Consider the following 21,457-nt stretch of genomic DNA (forward strand, 5'->3'; position numbering starts at 1 on the left):
CCTATGAAGTGGCGAGCAATACCTTTTGAATGTTGCTGGACTCTTGGGAGTTGGTGCACACACCATATAGAATCTCACAAGTAACAATTACTTAGCTAAGGCCTCTTATCTAGATTTTTTTTGGGTGTTTGGTAGAGAGAGAGAGAGAGAGAGAGAGAGAGAGAGAGAGAGAGAGAGAGAGAGAGAGAGAGAGAGAGAGAACAATCCCGATTTCGAATTTCGATGAGAGTGATTTTACGTGAAAATAAATAAATCTGGGGTAACTTTTAAGACAACTAAACCGATAATTAAGGAAAGAAACCCTGAATTTTAGGCGTATGAGGAGAGACAGAGACAGAGATATAACGAAAAATCAGAAACTCAGTGGGCAACTATACGAAAAACAGGAAAATTCCTGAACTTTAGAGGGGTAATTGCGCCCCCCCCCCCCCCCCCCCTCCATGTCTGGAACCTTATTTATGAAAATTAATTTAATCCATGCCATCTTTACCTGTTTTAAAGAAGTGGCTTGTTTCAACTCTGGCACGAGCCCAAAAATCCGCCTTTCACATTTATGTGAACGGCTGAGATTATTCTCGATATAAAACATGTTTTCTATATCTCAACCCTTCACAAAAAGGTTAAAATAATCTATTTAAATAATCAGCAGTGGCTTTTGTTAGGAAATAATCCTAACGGTGGATGTGGCTTTTGCAAGATCGATGGTCAAGATCATTTGGTTAGTTAATTGGTTTTGTGAAAAGTCATTAATGAAAAGACTTTATGTGAAAAGGTATGAACGTAAAGAGACGTTTGGGGAGAGGGATGGGCGTGATGAGGAGTCGCATCTCTTCCCACAAACGCTTATAAAAAAGGAACTCTTGGGTCCTATTTGCACACAATAAATTCGTTTTTAATCTTTGAGAATCCACGCTTGAAGAGAAAGAAACCGGTTCCCATCACTGACGGTTGTGTAGCGAAGAGAAACTCAGAGAGAAAGAAAAACCCAATTCATGGCTTCCGGTATGTTTTATTTTTCATTTCAATTCAATCCCTATTGTTCTGTAATTTTCTCAATGTTGAATCGCCAAGATCTGTTGCCTCTTACATGTGGTATCAGAGCCACGGTTTTAGCGAGAAAACGGCGAGAAAATTTATTTTTTTGGGAATTTTTTTTGACATCGCCGGAAAACGGAATTCCGCCGGAAAACGGTTGCTCCGACCGGTGATTTTCCGGCATGGATGTGAATTTCGTCGAGAGACGAGTCCAATGCAACAAACGGTGCCTAAATCCGATGTCAAACGAACCCAGAAATTGAAATTGAAATTTGTTGTTTTTTTTGGGATTTTCTGGAAATTATAACTGCTGTTGGAGAAGATGATGAATAGTGATGGGCCGATGGGCCGCGCAGGCCCGTTAAGGATCCATCAAGGATCCGCGAATTTCTGAAAGGCCCAGTTAACAGATAAGGCCCATAAAACCTGTCTGGGCCCAGCAGACCCAACCCAAACCGGCCCAGGGACAATTTTTTGGCCATTTCTGCCATTTTTTGGGTTTTTGGGTCTGGCTAATATTGGTTCTAGGGGTTTGGAACCCTCCTGAACCCATTTTTGGAGTCAGTTTTTTCATTTGAGCACTGTATTATATGGTTACAGTGTAAATTCAACAAAATTTGGTTTTATTTGTTTGATTTTAATCAAATTTTTTTTTTGAGTTTTGGGCCGGGTAAATCCGGATTTAGGGGATTGCCACCCCTCTGAACCCAAATTTGATGTCTGTTTTTCATGGAACTTGAAAACGGGTTTTATGTACACATGTTTGTACACTTTGTTCATTATTTTAGTTGTGAATGAACAAAGAATTGTGATTCCCACTGGGAAACGGAATCGCTTAGGATTAGTGGTTTAAATAAAGAACAGTGTCGCATATAGTGACACATTATGAACTACAAAACCACTTTAAGTTGCGTCTATTTGTCCAAGAGCAATACTCAGCCCAACGGATGACTGTTGTTTTGCACAAATAGGCGGTGTGAGAGGGCTAGGTCTGGATAACTTGATTTGGGGTTACGCTTCTGCCCAACGGTGATGTGTACCTTAAGTATAGAGTTATTTGGCCCTAGTTAGTCTCATGGATGAGAGCCAAATGTGTGTCGTGGCACGGCCCAACGGACGACCCATGATGATACGCTGGTGTCTCCCTAGAATCACATTTATGTGTTTCTGTGATTCTAGGCAATCCAACTGACTTCCCTAAAGATAAATTGACTTAAAAATGGAACCAAATGTGTATCGTGGCATGGCCCAACGGACATCCCACGGTGACACACCGGGTGTTCCATCAAGAACACACTTATGTATTTTGTGTTTCTGTTTACTTTAGTCATTTATTTTAAAGTTGGATTACATTAAATCGTGGATTTTACTGAATAAACTCCTTTGGTGGATTTAAATGGTGTCTTAGATAGTGAGCAAAATTGTAACTGTCTGTCTTTTTCGTCTACAGCATTGAACCCTAGTTCTATCTCTAGTTATTTGTCCGGGATCGAGGTTTTGAGTGGGACTAATTTCGGAAAATGGAAGGATCATATTCACATAGTCTTAGGGTGTTTGGACCTAGATTATGCACTTAAGAATGACAAACCTGAAGTGCCTTCTAATGAAAGTACTGCTGCGGATTTGGCTACCTATGAAAAATGGGAACGGTCAAACCGCATGAGCCTTATGATTATGAAAAGCACGATCTCTACCTCTATCCGAGGAGGCATTCCCGACTCAGTGGAAAATGAGGAATTTACTGCTAGCGAGTACCTACAGGCAGTAGAGGATCAGTTTAAGGGATCGTCTAAGGCTCTTGCCAGTACACTGATGATGAAGATGATCACTATGAAGTACAATGGTAGTAGTGGTGTGAGAGAGCACATTATGCGAATGAATGACATGGCCTCCCAGCTAAAGAAAATGAACATGGAGATCTCTGAGGGTTTCCTTGTTCATTTCATCATGACATCTCTTCCTGCGCAGTTTACTCCATTTAAAATTAATTACAATACGCAGAAAGAGAAGTGGGAAATGAGTGAACTCATAGCCATGTGTGTTCAAGAAGAAGAGAGGTTGAAGACCGAGCAACCTGAAAGTGCTCATTACATCACAGATGGAACGTCGAAGGGTCACTTCAAGAAGAAAACCAAAGGAAAGGGCTTTGGGAAAGGCAAGAAGAAGGTAGCAGGTGGTTCAGCTCAGCAGGGCTTGACCGGTGAGGTGAAAAGTCACATTAGGTGCCATTTCTGTAAGAAACTTGGTCACATAAAGAAAGAGTGCTCCAAGTATGAAGAGTGGCTGCATAAGAAATGTAATAATTCAATTTTTGTTTGTCATGAATCTTTCCTTGTAGATGCACCTAGAAATACCTGGTGGATAGATACAGGTTCTACTATTCACATCTCGAATTCCTTGCAGGGATTTCAAGAGAGACGGAGACTTAGGAAAGGGGAGCGAACCATTAAGATGGGAAATGGAGTAGAAGCAGACGTCAAGGCTATTGGCACTTTTCGTCTTGTATTAGATAGTGGCTTCATTATGTATTTGGAAGACACATTTTATGTACCTGCCATGAGCAGAAACCTTATATCTGTATCCAGACTTGATTCCTCTGGATTTGAATTTAAGTTTGGGAATAAAGGTTTTACATTACTCCATGATTCCAATGTTGTTGGTTCTGGTCCTCTTGTGGGCAATCTATATATGATTAATTTAGATAGCTCGTTTGCACATTCTCTGTTGTCCATGCATGTGAATGAGGAAATCAGTTACCGTGGCAATAAACGGGGTCGAGTTAATGAAAACTCTTCCAGTTTGTGGCATAAGCGTTTAGGCCACATTTCCATTAGTCGTATGGAAAGACTGGTGAAGGATAGAGTTCTTCCTCCTCTTGACTTTTCTGATTTCGGGATTTGTAGGCAGTGTCATAAGGGTAAACAAACCAAAACTAGTAAGAAGGGCGCCACTAGGAGTACCGGCCTGTTAAAAGTTATTCACACTGATATCTGTGGGCCATTTCCTACTCCTGCCCTAAGTGGCGAGAGATATTTCATTACCTTTATCGATGACTTTTCTCGTTTTAGCTACGTCTATCTCATCAAAGAAAAGTCGGAAGCACTGGATACCTTTAAGATCTATAAGGCTGAGATTGAGTTACAACTTGACCGGAAGATTAAGGTTGTGAGGTCCGATAGAGGTGGGGAGTACTATGGCAGATATTCCGATACGGGCCGCAGTCCAGGTGCGTTCGCACTTTACCTACAGGAGAACGGTATTGTCGCTCAGTACACGATGCCAGGTACACCTGAGCAAAATGGTGTTGCTGAGAGACGAAACCGTACTCTTATGGATATGGTGAGGAGCATGATTTGCAATTCACCATTGCCTGAGTCCTTGTGGGGAGAAGCATTGAAAACAGCCGTTCATATCCTAAACCGTGTACCGAGTAAAGCTGTGGCTAAGACCCCTTATGAGTTATGGGCCGGTAAAAAGCCTAAGCTAGGATATTTGCATGTTTGGGGCTGTATGGCTGAAGCCAAAATATATAACCCACAGTTGAGAAAGTTAGACGCTAGGACCATCTCTTGTTACTTCATAGGTTACCCTGAACGGTCTAAGGGTTATAGGTTCTATAGTTCTACTCATAGCACCCGGATTGTAGAGACTAGATACGCTGTATTCTTAGAGGATGGTGATCTCAGTGGGAGTTATGTGCCTAGGTCACTTACTTTTGAGGAGAACCGGATATTTGTTCCAATACCGGTAATCCAAGAAAGAATAGTGTCGATTCCTCCACCTGAGGATATTGATGCACCAGATGGCACATTGGAGGTTTCGCCCCACATTCCTGATGCTCCAGCAACGATTGTCGCTGAGCAATCTGTGCGTAGGTCACAGAGAGAGAGGAGGTCAACCATCTCTGATGACTATGTTGTCTATCTAAACGAGTGTGACTACGACGGTGAAATGGATGATGATCCACTTTCATTTGGTCAGGCCATAAATAGCGACCGATCAGCTCAGTGGCTTGAAGCCATGAATGATGAGTTGCTCTCGATGGAAAAGAACCGTGTCTGGGAACTCACCGAGTTACCTAAAGGGGTCAAGCCTGTAGGCTGTAAATGGGTCTTCAAGACCAAAAGAGACTCTAAGGGCGGTATTGAAAGATATAAGGCCAGACTAGTCGCTAAGGGGTTCACTCAGAAAGAGGGAATAGACTTCAAAGAGACTTTCTCTCCAGTATCAAGGAAAGACTCTTTGAGGATAGTCATGGCTTTGGTAACTCATTATAACTTAGAGTTACACCAGATGGATGTGAAGACTGCTTTTTTAAATGGTGATCTTCATGAAGATGTCTATATGATTCAGCCTGAAGGTTTTAAGGCTGAGAGCGAAGAACACCTAAGCTGTAGGCTTAAAAAGTCCATTTACGGACTTAAGCAGGCTTCTAGGCAGTGGTATCTGAAATTTCATGAGGTAGTGTCTAGTTTTGGGTTCAAGGAAAATGCTGCAGATCAATGCATATATCTTAAGGTTAGTGGGAGTCGATTCATCATCCTAGTGTTATATGTTGATGATATACTACTTGCCAGTAGTAACCTAGGCATGCTGAAAGAAACAAAACAATTCCTCTCAAGGAATTTTGATATGAAAGATCTTGGTGAAGCTTCCTATGTTATAGGAATAGAGATTCATCGAGATAGGACTCGAGGATTGCTGGGATTGTCTCAGAAGACCTATATAGAAAAAGTCCTTAAGAGATTCAGCATGGAGAAGTGCTCCCCTAGTCTTGCCCCTATAGTTAAGGGTGATGTATTCAGTCAGTTACAATGTCCCAGGAACGCACTGGAACGGGATGAGATGAGACATATTCCTTATGCTTCCGCTGTTGGTAGTCTCATGTATGCTCAGGTCTGTACCCGTCCAGATATTTCATTTGCAGTTGGCATGCTTGGTAGATACCAAAGTGACCCAGGTCTGGATCACTGGAAGGCAGCCAAAAAGGTTATGCGTTACCTGTGAGGGACTTCAGATTACATGCTCACATTTAGGAGATCGGATAGCCTTGAGGTGATTGGCTATTCTGATTCCGACTTCGCTGGTTGTCGGGACACCCATCGGTCCACTTCTGGTTATATTTTTATGCTTTCAGGAGGACCTATTTCTTGGAGAAGCGTCAAGCAGAGAATGACGGCTTCATCCACTATGGAGGCAGAGTTTATTTCATGTTCGGAGGCTTCGGCTCATGCCTTATGGCTGCGAAATTTTCTTTCAGGGCTTAATTTGATTGATTCTATTGAGAGGCCGCTGAAACTTCTCTGTGATAATTCCGCTGCGGTTTTCTTTTCCAAGAACAATAAGTCTGGAGACGGCTCGAAGCATATAGATCTAAAGTATCTTGTTCTGAGGGAAAGAGTTCAGAATCAGCATGTATCTGTGGAATACATAAGCACCGCACTTATGTTGGCGGATCCCTTCACTAAAGGCTTGTCACCAAAGCTCTTCAGAGAGCATGTAGCGCGCATGGGATTGGTTGACACTTTTGATAGCCTATTGTAAGAACCGGTAAAATAGATATATATATATATATATATATATATATAAATATAAAAATGGCCTCATAGGATAGAGAGGAATTTCGGGGACGAAATTTTTTTAAGGGGGGTAGAATGTAAGAACCGGTAAAATAGATATATATATATATATATATATATAAATATAAAAATGGCCTCATAGGTGGGTAATCATCGGCCATTACTCATTTTCCCCAAGTTAATCGGGCATGAGGACATCTGGCATAATGGGGCGTACACGATTCGAACCCAAGTCTAAGCTAAGATTGAACGGCTTCCTACCACTAAGCCACCGCCCCAGATGTCAACAAAAACGGAATAGATATATATATATGTTAAAAATTTCCAATAGTCACTATTCACAATAGTCACTATGCGAGATTACTATGCAGAAATACTATGCAAGTTCACTATTGAGATACACTATTTAAAAGTATTATTCACAGTAGGACCCACCGAGTACTATTTACAAACGGGTCCCACCATCAGTAGGTCCCACATCAGCGGGCCCCACACCCGCAGGTCCCACATCAGCGGGCCCCACATCAGCGGGCCCCACACAAGTAGGTCCCACAACAAGTAAGTCCCACACAATAATTCAAGTTACTATTCAAGCAAATAAACTAATAATATAATAATTCAAGTTACTATTCATGCAAATAAAATAATAAATAAAATAATAATATAATAATTCAGGTTAAGGCTATAAATAGAGGCTCGCAGACGAGGAAAAAAAAAAGAGAAAGAGAGAGGAAGAGAAGAAGAAGAAAAAGAAAAAGGAAATCTGAGAGAGAAGAAGGAAAAGGAAATCAGAGAGAAGAAGGAAAAGGAAATCTGAGAGAGGAGAAGGAAAAGGAAATCTGAGAGAGGAGAAGGTAAGTCTGTCAATAGTTATTTATTTACACAGTGAAATATCGGTGATATGGTTGGTTCTACCACCTATGGATAAAGCGTGCATATGAGGCGATAACTCGCTATCGATTATGCAAACTTTATCATCATATTTGAACGGTGAAATGCTCGCATAGTAACCGTAAAGTAAACTGTAAAGAAAGAAAGGCGAAGGTCAATAGTTATTTATTTAAACAGTGAAATATCGGTGATATGGTTGGTTCTACCACCTATGGATAAAGCGTGCATATGAGGCGATAACTCGCTATCGATTATGCAAACTTTATCATCATATTTGAACGGTGAAATGCTCGCATAGTAACCGTAAAGTAAACTGTAAGGAAAGAAAGGCGAAAAAAGGCGAACTGCTGAGCATAGTAGCCAAAGAATGGTGGCCCACATGAAGGAGTAACATGCGGGGCCCACATGAATAGTAATATACGGGGCCCACATGAATAGTAACATGCGAGGCCCACATGCATAGTAATATGCGGGGCCCACATAAATAGTGCATACTGGACAGAAAGGACATGAATTTGATAAAACTTAGAATTATTTACAGGATAATCATTCCTATTCTTGTTGGGACTTTTCGGTTACTATCTTCACTCAGAAATGAAAAAGGCAGGTGACAGCTAGACCTTGTCTTGTAATGGTATTCAATATAATTGTCTATGCAATGTAGCTCTGCTTATAAATTGCCTGATAAATACCTGCTTAGTGAATTTATACTCGCTTGCCTGGAATCAAATGAATTGAAATGAATGCAGGAAGAAAGGCAAAGGTAAGTAATTGCATACATGTTGCATACATGGGGAAAGTGAAGGGGAACTTAAGGGTGTGGTGGAATCATCCTGGGACCTAAGGTCCAAAGGCCAACGCGAGAAGCGTGTACTGCCTTTCGTTGGCAAACCAACCAAAAAGGGAAAGTATCCCCGAGGGATAGTATCCCCGGCTCGGCAAATGCGAGACCGTAATCCAAGTCCATAACGTCACTACCTTCAGACAGGGGTAGTGGGTAGCCGTGCGGCAAGGACACCGGCAGAAAAAAATAAAATAAAATGAAAAAGTCAGAAAAGAACTGACAGAAAAATAAATGGGGGAAAAGCCGGATGTACCTGGGGAATGTGCTGTCTCATAATTATTGCATGCATAGCATACATTGAAATTATTGTCATTCCTTTTATTTATATTGCCATGGGCATTGTAATCTTTATTATATTGTTTCTAGACATTATTGAGGATGTGGATTATATTGTATGCACTGTTATTATTGTCTCTTTTACTTTGCTCGGTCTCTGGATGACCCTGCTCTGACGTTGATTCCTCCACCACAGGGGTTGAGGCATTAGATGGCGGAGCATTTGCAAATGAAGGAACCATGGGATAAGGGACTGTGTGATCAGAGAGTTTGTTCCTGAGTTTTTACATTTTGACGCCTTGCGTCATTTACCATGTCTATCAATACTTTGTTATGATAAGACATCGTTCAGTTGTAATAAGATTCTATCGTGGTTGATGCTTGTATAAAAAAAAAAAATAGTTACATGATTTTTGCTTTCTTTTGCTCGTATCGACTCGTCGGAAATCGGGTCGTTACACCTATGATAGTGGGAGTCCGCATTTGGTATTGAGATACACTATTGTGATCACATTATAATTTATGATTCTGATATATATGATTATTTTCTACCGCTCCATTTCGTGCACATTTTGTAAATGGATTGTTAATAAGAGGTAGAATGTGTCTGTATGACTGTTTTGGACCATGTTTACATCTTATGCATGTATGCTTTTACATTCCTATTAGTAAGAATTACTAATAATATAATCATGGGGTAGGCTATTGGGTAGAGTTGGTGACCCAATGGTTACATGGTTTATTGTTGGTAGTTTTTGCTAAACGGAATGTTGGTTTATTATCTAACTAATTTAAAGTTATGATCCTTATGTCATACGAAACCATAATTCCAAAGAAAACAGGATGCTAAACTGTGGGGCTCGGTTCCAATGACGTGTACGGGTCCATACTATCAAATGCTGCCAGGGCGCGTCACGGATTGCACATGCAAAACAAAGCCAATGAGCTAATAAAATTGTCTTTTTCCTTAATACGAGGGAATCTTGTTTGGAAATTACGATATGTGACTAAGCCCATGTTTGCCAACCTTAAAAAAAATTCCATGGAATATTAGCATAGCAAGTGGTGAGACAAAGGTACGGAGAGTGGGAGAATTGAGAGGGGGTGAGGAGATGATCGGAAGTAGCAGAAAATCAAGGAAGAATAATCTTTAATTTCTATTTTTCAGCCATTTCTCACCCTCTCGTCACTCACTCATGTCCTCTCAATTCAATATTTTCCGGAAAACACTTTCCTGGCTGGCAAATGTGTCCTAAAGTCATGGTTTTAAATTTCTGCCGAAATCCGAAATTTCAGTGGGGACCGAAACCGAAATTTGGCAAAATTTCGGTTTCACCCTTAACCAAATTTCGGACTGAAATTCTGAAATTTCGGTAATTTCGGTATGATTTAATGTCATTTTATGTTAAAAAAAATTGTTACAAATTTCGATTTAATGTCATTTTATTTAAAAAAAAATTGTTACAATATTTCAGCCGAAATTTCGAACTAAAATCTGAAATTTCAAATTTTGGTTGGGTCCGAAATTGGTATCGAAACCGAAATTTAAATCCCTGCCTAAACTTAATATCTCGTGTTTTTCCTTTAAAAAACATTATTTTTAGGCATGAGCATCTGACAAAACTTGTTGAAAGTCTGATAAAGTTGGACCTTTCCTTGTCACAAAGAAAACCATATAATATATAATTGTTGTTGTATTAATTTGACATGAATATAAACGCGCACTTGCCTTCCAGAAACCTTACTATACATAAAGAAACAAAAAAATGTCATTTCTCCCCTGTTTCATCGCATTCACCACAACACCACTACAAATAACCATTAAGATGGATAGGATGCTTTATTAAGGGAAATGATTTCAGCGCTCGACTGTTTTGATAAACATGAGCTCACTTATTTGTCGTCTAGTATTTAAAGGATTTTTTAAGAGCTTTTTGAGAACGGTAATATCCCCTGATATCGCTTTAAATACTACACAAGTGAAGCGCATGTTTATCAAAACACTTGGGCGCAGAAATCACTTCGCTTTATTAATAATCACTTTTGGGCCCCACAGATGCCATGTAGGAATCATCAAGGCGGCCAATTTGGATGGTAAACACATGTCCTACCCATTGTCATCGGTCCCACATTGATCAGATGACTTCAACCACTTGATCCATTCTGCCATATTTATTTGAATTGCAAGAAAAATATTTCTCATCAAGGGAAACAAATTTTCTTGAGAAATCTTTTCTTTCCATGAAGAGGGAAATTCCTTACAATAAAGGGATTTGCTAGGGACCATTGCATAAGGCATTTCACGGAACGACTGTTGCATGAGAGAGCTGCCACATAGGCTCCCTTCTCAACAGATTTTGTCTTATTCATTAAATTCATCCCAAGCGAAAAAAATGAAGTTCTCTCTAAAGAAAAACTGAATAAGATTGTTTCAGAAAATTATTTTAAACTATTTTTCCTTTGAAAACTTTTCTAGAAAATTCATGCAATCCAAACAGGCATTAGGGTTCTGTCAAGAGAAGTGAAGACATTAATTTTTTTTTTTCAAGCATATAATCAACCAATGTTGATAATTAGAATTATCCTGATAGTCCTCTTCTACGTAGTTGGACAGTTGGACTCATATTAAAATCCCACCGACGATGGTAAGATGCGCCGACGAGGTTTTGTCCTACGTGGAAATTCCCAAAAAAGTTCTCGAAGCTTTGGTAGGACAGATTCCCTCCAATTCGGCGCGGCGGGCTTCGCTTTTAGTATGGAGTCGGAGTGCAGACGTTGCGTGCTTTGACTTGGCTCTCTTCCCTTGGCCCTACACTCCCCATTCCCGGCTCGGCTCATTTCAGCTCGGCTCGATGGATGAAGCTAGAGTCGAACGCTCGCCATTAGCTGACTAGCCTGAGGTTTTAAATTTCGGTTTAGGAAACTCTTTCGGTCCTCACCGAAACCGAACCGAAGTTTTTGCTTAAATTTCAATCGAAATTAAGGCAACGTTTGGATACTAACAAGATTTAGATTTGTAATTAGTTGATATTTTGAACTGGATTAGATATTCAGATCCTTAAATTTCCAAATCAACTACAACAGTACTTCAAAAAATTCCGATTTTCAAATCTTTTATGCGAGACATTATTTGGAAATCAATATTTGTGGCAATTTCTTTCACCATCGTTGCTCTTCAATGTAGCTCCGGCAGTAGCTAGACATCCCTCCCTCCCTCTCTTTTTCTCTCTCTTAAAACATGATCATGGAGATGACTGATGCGTTTTGTATCCAAAACTCAAATCTAAATCAAAATACAAATGAATGAGGTATCCAACCGGGCCCTAAATGAAATCAAAAGAACGGCTATTTTTTCTCCGTTTTAATTTCGACTGAAATTGCTAAAATTTCGGTATAATATTAAATAATTATCAAATATCTACTTTTTTGGCCGAAATTTAGGGGTAAACGAAATTTTGGACTGAGATTTCGGTTGAAATAAATTAACGTTTCGAGTACTTTTTATTTCGGTTCCGACCAAAACCCAAAATTTCGGTCGAATTTAAAACCTGTCTGTAACTGGATGAGGTATGTATTTCTTTTCGTCATCCTTCTTCAGGATGACACATGGCGAATGTTCTTAGTTGACATGTGGCATTAAATGACCTGTCACAACTGGCAACCTAGAAGTGGATAGGCCCACTAATCAAGTCCCACGAGGTCATAGTTAGCTCTAACTCCAATTAAGCGCTCTTTAATCTTCTCCCTGTGTGTGAAAATAGGAGTTCTTATAAAGGGTATGCCTGTGCAGTCTAGTATTTTTCAAAAAGTACTGTAATGCCCACACCATAGGTTGATCCAAAGTATCCATTGATGGCCAGCGACGTAAATAGGTTATGCCCCAAAAATGATTTCCAAAGAATGTTCCCAACCCTCCAATCTGTAGAGGTTTCGTAGTGTGCAGTTTCTCTATGGATCAGAGGGCTACGGGCATCTTATGGAAATAATTTTGGGCACAACAAATTTACATTGTGGCCCGTCAAATGGTTTGGATCATCCTATCGTGTCGGCGTACACTACTTTTTTGGAAAGTACTGGACTATACGGGCTTGCACCGTATAAAACTGGTGAACATAGTACTGAGGCATGTAAGAATTTTTAACCATTCTTGGCCCTATTATAGAAAAAAAAAAAAAAAAAAACATTTACATGCATGGATTGGGTAATTAGAGTCTGATTCTGTTGAGATTTGTCAAATCATATTGGATCATGATAAGATTTGCCCGTTGATCTTGGATGAAGATGTTGGAAGTTGGTTTAGATTAGGATGTGGTAGATTAGGGAAGTTGGTTTAGATTATGATGATCTTCTTATCTTTATCTCTCATGTTTATCTCCTTTTATGTAAGTGCTTATTTAAGCACCCTTTAATCTTCAATGAAGATACATCCTGAAATTAGTGGAATCTTGAAATTTAACATGGTATCAGAGCGGGTAGATCCCACCCAGCATTGAGCACAACACATAAAATGCTGTTCTTCGGCAGATGGTTATTCTGCTAGAACTGCCGTCCGCCGGGCCATCGTCTACTGCATGTGTTTGGTGGAATCAAGGCTTGGGAGCTTCCATTTGAGCTTGGGAGTTCAACTACTCTCTTTTGTCCCGTGGAGAACCTTTCTTCATAACTCAGTCAACAATATGGCCCACGACCTCTTTGTCGGACCTGTTGATTGCTCAACCTTTGTGGTAGAAAACTCCTCTCCCTTCATAAATCTCGGCCACCTCCTTATCTCTGTAGCGTCAAACCCACATTTGGTTGGTTCACCTTATCAAGTACTTGTTGGTTGCTTGCTGTTAGAAAGGTTAGTGTGTGAAAGAAGGAAGAATTAGCTCCCCTTTACTTTGATTCTTGCAACTGGTCTTTGTCCTTTGTAATTTCCATAGACCTAGATTTGATATCAACAGTTCAACACCCTTCTCCATTCTATCTTCAAAAAATAAATTTCATTCTGCCTTTTGATCTCTTATCCTTATTAATATACAGCCTTTGCTTTTACCCAAAGTTCTTCCCCAACCTTATTAACACACCTCATTCATTTGTCAGTTCGATATTCTAATCCCCCACTATTGATATTTGTAGCCCTCTTTGTGTACACAATGTCTAATTTCTTTTGAAAAAGTTCCATTTGACCTTTGATGTTTGCCATTAATTGTTGTCCTTAAGCCGCTAGTTGTCGTTCTTCTTTATCTTCTTTTTCTTCCATTTTTTTTTCAAACTATTTCAGTTGAGGTGCTTCAGTCCGTTGAGGTATATGCCTCGGACCCTTGGGGTGCGTGCCTGAAATAGTAGCTACTCTAATCAGTTGAGGTGCTTCAATCCATTGAGGTGTATGCCTCGGACCCTTGGGGTGCGTGCCTGAGAGAGTTTTCTTGCTAGTCCATGGTAACCCATTTCATGTAGACTCGTTCATCAAGGCCTTGAGTCTATCTTCGTTGCTCGTCTTGCAACCGACTTCATTTCGACAACCGGAATCTATGGACATCGGCAAGAAGCATCAGTCAGCGTTAATAGACCTTCATCAACTCGGTGTGTATTACACTAGAAGATTCGGCAATATTCCGTTTGAGTGTTGGGGGTGTTATTACTGTAATTGTTTGGGGATTTTTATTGTAATCAATTTGGGAATTTTCATTGTATGCAAACTTATATAGATTTTCAATCAATATACGTTTGAGGGGGCATGTTGAGATTTGTCAAATCATATTGGATCATGATAAGATCTGACTGTTGATCTTGGATGAAGATGTGGGAAGTTGGTTTAGATTAGGATGTGGTAGATTAGGGAAGTTGGTTTAGATTATGATGATCTTCTTATCTTTATCTCTCATGTTTATCTCCTTTTACGTAAGTGCTTATTTAAGCACCCTTTAATCTTCAACGAAGATACATCTTGAAATTAGTGGAATCTTGAAATTTAACAGATTCAAAATAGGTCATAGTCACCCCGGGGTCCACCTGTTGAACGGTCAAGATTTTGCGTCCAAAGTTGGTGCATAGCAGGTGGGGTGGGGATCACCCCATGTGAGAACCAAGCACCACGAAACCAAAGTTTACCTAAACTATTAAAGCAATAATAATGAGTAGCATTTCTTCCAGCGAAGGTGGCTTTAGCTGTATTTAGGTAGACAAAGCGATCGCTTATGCTCTTGTTGCTTCTCTTAATCTCCATTATTACAAGAAGAAAAACAAAGATGATGAGTTCTCCATTATTAAAATTAACTAATTCTCTATGCGCATCTGAAATTTTGGAAGGTCATTAATCACAAATGAAGCATAAAGAAAGGGAAATGTTATCAGCACTACTGTATTTTGATGAGGGCACTCTCACTTTATTAAAAGTATGGTATGGCCCGCACCTAAGTTGATCCAAACCGTCCATTAGATGGGCCAAAGCCTAAGTAGGTTGTGCCACAAAAATTATTTCCATAGGTTGATCCTAACCCTCCGATCTATAGAGGGTTAGGATCAACCTATGGAAATGATTTTTGGGGCGCAACCTATTTAGGCTGTGGCCCATCTAATGGACAGTTTGGATCATCATATGGTGGGGGTCATACCGTACTTTTGATAAAGTGAGGAGTGTTCTCATCAAAATACAGTAGTGCTGATAACATTTCCCTAAAGAAAAAGTACACACTATTTTGAAGACTAAGATTGTAATTTGGAAAATATTAAACTTGCAAAAAATAAGTGGGGCCCAGAAATAAGTGAGACTGAGAGATGATTTCTCGTGTCTAATGCTAAGCGGTCTTCTAATCGACTATTCCTTCTCTCGTGCTTTCCTTTTTGTCCTCTCTTTCTTTCTCGAAGGTTTCCTTTCCGTCATTTCATCTTTCTCTCACTCTCTCTCTCTTACTCACACACACACGCCCCATCAAATAAAACCGTGTGAAAGCAGTGGCAACGCAAGCCAGACTGCCAGAGTGTGAAACAGTGTTTTAAGAGGGGTGGGCCCAAGGAAGAAAAATGACGCAATATATCATTTTCTCAAAACCCATTTTATTTTATTTTCTCCAACCTATAAAACTCCATCTAATATCACCCTCTCTTCATATCTCTCTTCCTCTTTCACCAACCAACGCACTAAGATACAAAGTCGATGCCACACGTCGATCTCGAAACCCTAATGTGCGGTGGCGACCGTAAAATCGTCTGCGAAACAATGATCGAAGGCCATCCACTGCCGGAAAATCCCGATTTACCGGCAGAGTCTTTCCGTCTAAGGAAAGACGAAGAAATCGATTGGGTAGATCGAAACGCCGTCTTTGAGCGGAAACAATCAACAAAGGGTAGTAATTCTAATTCTAATGCCAATTCTCATCCGAATTCGGGTTCGGCCTCTCAGCGATTTTATTCTCATTTGAAGTCCAAAGCCTCGATCTTCGGTCTGCCAAAGCTTCCAGATTCCGGCCAATTATGTAAACATCTCCGGCGGAGTTACCGGCCGCCGAGTATTCGATCCTTATCGAAACAATCGGGGAAATCGGCGGTGACGGAAATGGAGCCTGCATCTCCCAAAGTCTCATGTATTGGTAGGGTCAGACCTAAAGAGAAGAAGAAAGGAAGACGAAGGAAAGATCAGAAAAAGGCGACGGAAGAAAAACCGGCACCGGAAAAGAAGAGGTTTTGGGCGAGTTTCCTGGCGGTTTTCCGGCTCGGCTGCCGGCACAGAGGTGCCGTCGAATGCGATGACGAATCTCCGGCGGGATGTTCGAATAGTAATAAAATCCCGGTGGCTGTCGCAAAGATCCAGGCGAAAGAGCCGGAGCCGGAGTCTGACCCGCCCTGTTTGGCCGGGTTGAAGCGGTTCGCGTCCGGGAGGCGAGCGGAGTCGTGGGGTGACGTGGGTTTCCACGTGGAGGATTCTGATACGTTGGATCGGAATGGTATCTGGCGCCGCCGTGCGATCGGCCGTCCCAGAGAGTTGGATTGCGGTCGCAGCCGGAAGTTTGTGGGGCCCGCTTCTTGTTGAATGAGGCGGACACGTGGCAGGTGTTGAAAATCAGATTCCTCGTTTAGGTAAAGGGCAATGAAGCAGTAGATCAAACAAAGGGCTGAGAGACTCCTCGTCGACAACCCTGAATCATGTCCAATACTATAATAATTTTTAAATTTCACAGGGGGTGTTTTGGACCAAATTCTTGAAATTATGTATTTTCTCCAAAGAACTGAAAGGCTTCAAAACCTGTTTTGCGTTATTCTGTTAACGATTTTGTTTCTCTTTGTTTTATCAAATGACGATAGTGCCCTTTAGACTGTAAGATTAGGGAGACAGTCCCGTGGTAGTCCCTCCTTGTCAACCAAATTTGATTGTCCGCCACAATCTTCACTGTACACGTGGCATTTTGTCTCTAGAATCTGTAATCCTGCGGGGTTCACTTTGGATGTGAAAATCCTAGCCATCCAATTGCCGACATGGACAAATGGTTAAATTAGAAATTTTCAATGGATGGGATTCAATGAGTGGGAGACCTTTGATTTAACGATCATGATTGTCCGGTCGGTACAATTTTTAAACTGTGACCCATCAATAGTAGTGGGTCCCACCAGTTGGGTTCCAAATACAATATACCAACATGTCTGTGGAAATGATGGGACCCACTCGGATATTGCATGGATTTTCAACTGAACATATGTGGGTCCCATCGTTCCCAGATGCTGATTGTGCTGTGCTGTGACATCTACACGAGAGTGTTGCTCTTGTGGGGCCCACTGTGGATTAGACGAGGAATTTGGAAGTTTTAACTTCTAACACGTCTCAGTCTAAGTGCCGGCTTTAGAGATAGTAGAGTCTTACAAGCTTTTACTATTTCACCCTTTTACTAGAAACTTTGGGCGTGGCCGGTTTTACTGTCTGTAACAAGGGGCGTCGTTAGTTTCTGATCTAAGTGGTTTAGAGAGAGAGAGAGAGAGAGAGAGAGCATCATTTGTTTTGATAATGACACACTTCGTTTTATAAGACACATTTTGATTGGCTGTTTATAGCTTTTAGGAGATATACTTGCCAATAAAGACCAATTAGAGGTATTTAGAGAAGTGTTTTGTAAAATAAGGTAGAAGTGTAGTTAGAAAATCAATTCCTAGGAGTTCTCAATCTTCTTTGCTCCTGCTGGACTAGTGATATAAAATCACTTGGAATTAATCTCATTAAAAAGGGTATTCTTGGAATTTTTTATAAGACCACTAAATAGGGCTTAACTCTTGCAAGTGGGTGAGGGGGGACTTGTTTCTTAAGGGAGGTTAAGAGCTTTTCTCTACAAGAAATCTCCAATGGCTTCTTCTTCTTCTTCTACTCTTGCAAGAGCTTTGATCAAAGGTTATTGGGTTTCTTTTATGGTATTTTCGGGGTTGTGAAGTTGGGAATAAGGTATTGGGTTTTGCTTCGGTTGGAGGAAGAGGGTGTTGGTGGGGATCACCATTGTTGGAGAAGTAAAGATAGGGTTTTTTAACCCTTGTTTGTAATTTTCCGTTGTTCATAATGAATTTCTACTTGTCGGATGGCCCATGAAGTAGGCCAAGTGCCGAACTGCATAAATTTCTTGTGTCTCTTGTTCTCTGGTTTTGCTTTCTTTATTTCACTACAAACTTGTATTGTTGCATATACTCGTTTGAGCTAATTTTGTCGGTTGCTAGAGGCTATTTGTCATTGTTTGCTCTGAGTAGTCTCCAAAAACTAGATTTCTAGCTCCAGGTTCTTGCCCCAACAGTTCCCTACTGAAATTCAGGTTTTAGCTTGTAAAATCTAGGAGTTTAAACTCCTGGACTATAAAATCCATGTGTGGCCCCTTAGTTTAGTGGTCGGTATTGCCACCTTGAAAATTAGAGTCATGCCACTCTTCTCAAATGAAATCGTGCAGTACATATATATATATATATATATAAGAAGGTAAAAGCAAATGGACCAATAGAAAAGAAGAAAACTTAGACATGTGGTGGAATGTGGTGGAATGTGGTCTAAGGACAACCACTTTCTAGATTTTTGGACTGCACACCTTATCAATTCCAATATGGTCCCACTTGTGACGACTTTCGGCACTTTTCTTTTGATTTTGGCACTCACATTGTGACAATGAAAGACGTTTGCACTCTCCTTCCCTGAACGATTTTAATGAGATTAACTGCAAAACTATTATAACCACAAGAAAAAATAGGCACTTCTACCAGATAGAATTTTTTTTATTAAATATCTATAAAAATGTATATCTACAAGGTATTTAATTGTTATGAGAAATTTATTTATTTAAGATATTTAATAAATATAAAAAATAAACAATTATAAGGTTTTAAATAACCTAAGGAATCACCCAAATTTTCTCTTTACATATAGCATAAATTATTTGCATGCAAATGAGACTATATGAAAACAAAAATTTTTGTAGATAAGGCTGTGCACAGAGGCCCTTAAAGTATATTACAATAACAAAACAAGGGATTGTAGGTATTTAAAAACAAGCGAGCGGGCATATCATCTCTCTTTTAGTACTCGCTCACAATAAGACATACGGTAAATTTCATTTCTTCTTTACAAGGGATTTTGGCCTATGAATTCCCGAATCCGCAAAATATTTCCCAACTTGTTAAATTCTGTGATTTTCTCTAATCCCATATGTGTTTTCATTAATAATAGAGATTGCTTAAATAAGCAATTACAGATAAAGATAAACATAAGAGACGAGATAAAGATAAGAAGATCATCATAATCTAAACCAACTTCCCTAATCTACCACATCCTAATCTAAACCAACTTCCCTCATCTGCCACCAAGATCAACGGTGAGATCTTATCATGATCCGGTATGATTTGACAAATCTCAACACGCCCCCTCAAACGTATATTGATTGAAAATCTATATACATTTGCTTACAATGAAAATTCCTAAATTGATTACAATAAAATGTCCCAACACACTTAGCACCATACTGCTGAATCTTCTAGTGTAATGCACATCACGTTGATGAAGAAGGTCAATTTGCTGACTGATGCTTCTTGCCAAATCTCCACAGATTCCGATTGTCAAAATGAAGTCGCTTGCGAGATGAGCAGCGAAGATAGACTCAAGGCCTTGATGCAGCGAGCCTACATGAAATGAGTCACCATTGACCAATGCTAAAATTGGCGAGATTAAGCCTCGATGGGCAAGACAACTCTCTCAAGCATGCACTTCAAGGGTCCGAGGGACCGAAGCACCTCAACTAAGATGAGCAAACATTTCTATTTCGGGCACACACCTCAACGGAGGCACCTCAACTAAAATAGATTAGAAAAAGAACGATTTGGAAGAAAAAGAAGATAGAGACCAACGACAAGTAGCGGCTTAAGGACAACAATTATTGGAAAACAACAAAGGTCAAACAAAACTTGGGATAGTGTGTACAATAAAAAGGGGGTGCAAATATCAAATTTGGTGGATATTTTCAAAAGACATCTGAAAGAGCACAACCGTGCTTGTGAAATGAGAAGGTGATAGAAGCTTTCAGTCTAACCAAAGCACCGAGCCATAAATGAAGCATTGGATTTTGATTTTGGATAAAAAGAAATGCTTTGAAAAGCGGTGGTGCCTTTATCAATCTGAACAAAAGAGAATGATAAAAGACGAGGAATAGAGTGTTTTGGAGAATGAAATAAGGGGGGTGCTATTTTCACCTTTCTCACATTTGCTTCCTCTTTGAGGGATGCTTCTTGTTGCACACTTGTCTGAACTCTTTGACAGATGCTTGGCACATGATGACATATAACTTCATATCAGAGAAATCACATTATCCCCATTACCAGAGGGACCCTTGAACAAATGAAAAATGAAGTATGCCATAAGGCCCCATCTTCTGTTGAAGGATTTCAACTGTCATCACTCATCTTTGGAAAATGCTACGAAAAGCACGGCATATAGTTTGCCTCTTTGGAAGGAAACCAGAGTATATAGAGAAGGGGATCTATATGAGAAGAAGACCGGGCAGAGGGGATTCTGTTTGGGTTTGTGGAGAGAGCAACACACACTCAAAGTAACATGGATGACAATGGATTGGGACCGGTCAGCCGTCCGCCGGAGAACAACGCTCTCTTTTTATCGTAGTCAATAATAGGTCGAATTTTTTTGCTATGATACCTTGCTAAATTCTGAGGATTTTTCTATTTATCTCTGATTATTTACAAATAACAATGACTAGTGCTTAAATAACCACTTGAAGACAAACATGAGAGATAAAGATAAGAAGATCATCCTAATCTAAACCAACTTCCCTAATCTACCACATCCTAATCTAAACCAACTTCCCTCATTTGCCACCAAGATCAACGGTGAGATCTCATCATGATTTGGTATGATCTGACAAATCTCAACACAACTAGTCATTGAAAATTATGAAATGATAAAAAATTCTAACCTTTTGAAAAATATTTTCAAAACTCCCCAAATGATAAAAGGTACTTTTTTTATATATGAAATTGTCCTTAGAATACATTTTTAAAATCATGATTTTTCTGCTCTAAAACATTTAGCCCAGGCGTTTCTTGTATTAAAAAAAATAAATTGATTGCAGCATAAATACAAAAACAAGAAAATTCAGACAAGCCACTCGTGCTATCAGATTTACACAAATGTCAAAATAGTTGACATAAGTAGCATTTATGGACTTGGTGGAATGGAAGTGATATGTTCATTCCATCCCTGGGTCATAGCATTTATGGATTCATGCTATCAGACTTACACAAATGTCAAAAAAGTTGACATAGGGCAAATATATGATTTCCCTATTATTCCCGGGCCTTGTTTGGATTGCAAGAAAAAAACATTTCC

The 21,457-nt window shown here is 39.9% G+C and overlaps 1 protein-coding gene across 1 annotated transcript; it reads left to right on the plus strand.

Moving 5' to 3' along the window:
* The first annotated feature begins 15,705 nt into the window (after nucleotides 1-15,705).
* Nucleotides 15,706-16,862, plus strand: LOC143877534 (uncharacterized). The gene has a single exon (XM_077379640.1). The coding sequence runs from the start codon at nucleotides 15,764-15,766 to the stop codon at nucleotides 16,634-16,636; it is 873 nt and encodes a 290-aa protein (XP_077235755.1). The 5' UTR covers nucleotides 15,706-15,763; the 3' UTR covers nucleotides 16,637-16,862.
* The last annotated feature ends 4,595 nt before the right edge of the window (nucleotides 16,863-21,457 follow it).

The sequence above is a fragment of the Tasmannia lanceolata genome, unplaced genomic scaffold (genome assembly GCF_043159265.1).
Source record: "Tasmannia lanceolata isolate RefF3 unplaced genomic scaffold, GAP_Taslan_0.1 ptg000005l, whole genome shotgun sequence".
In the NCBI taxonomy this organism is placed as follows: domain Eukaryota; kingdom Viridiplantae; phylum Streptophyta; class Magnoliopsida; order Canellales; family Winteraceae; genus Tasmannia; species Tasmannia lanceolata.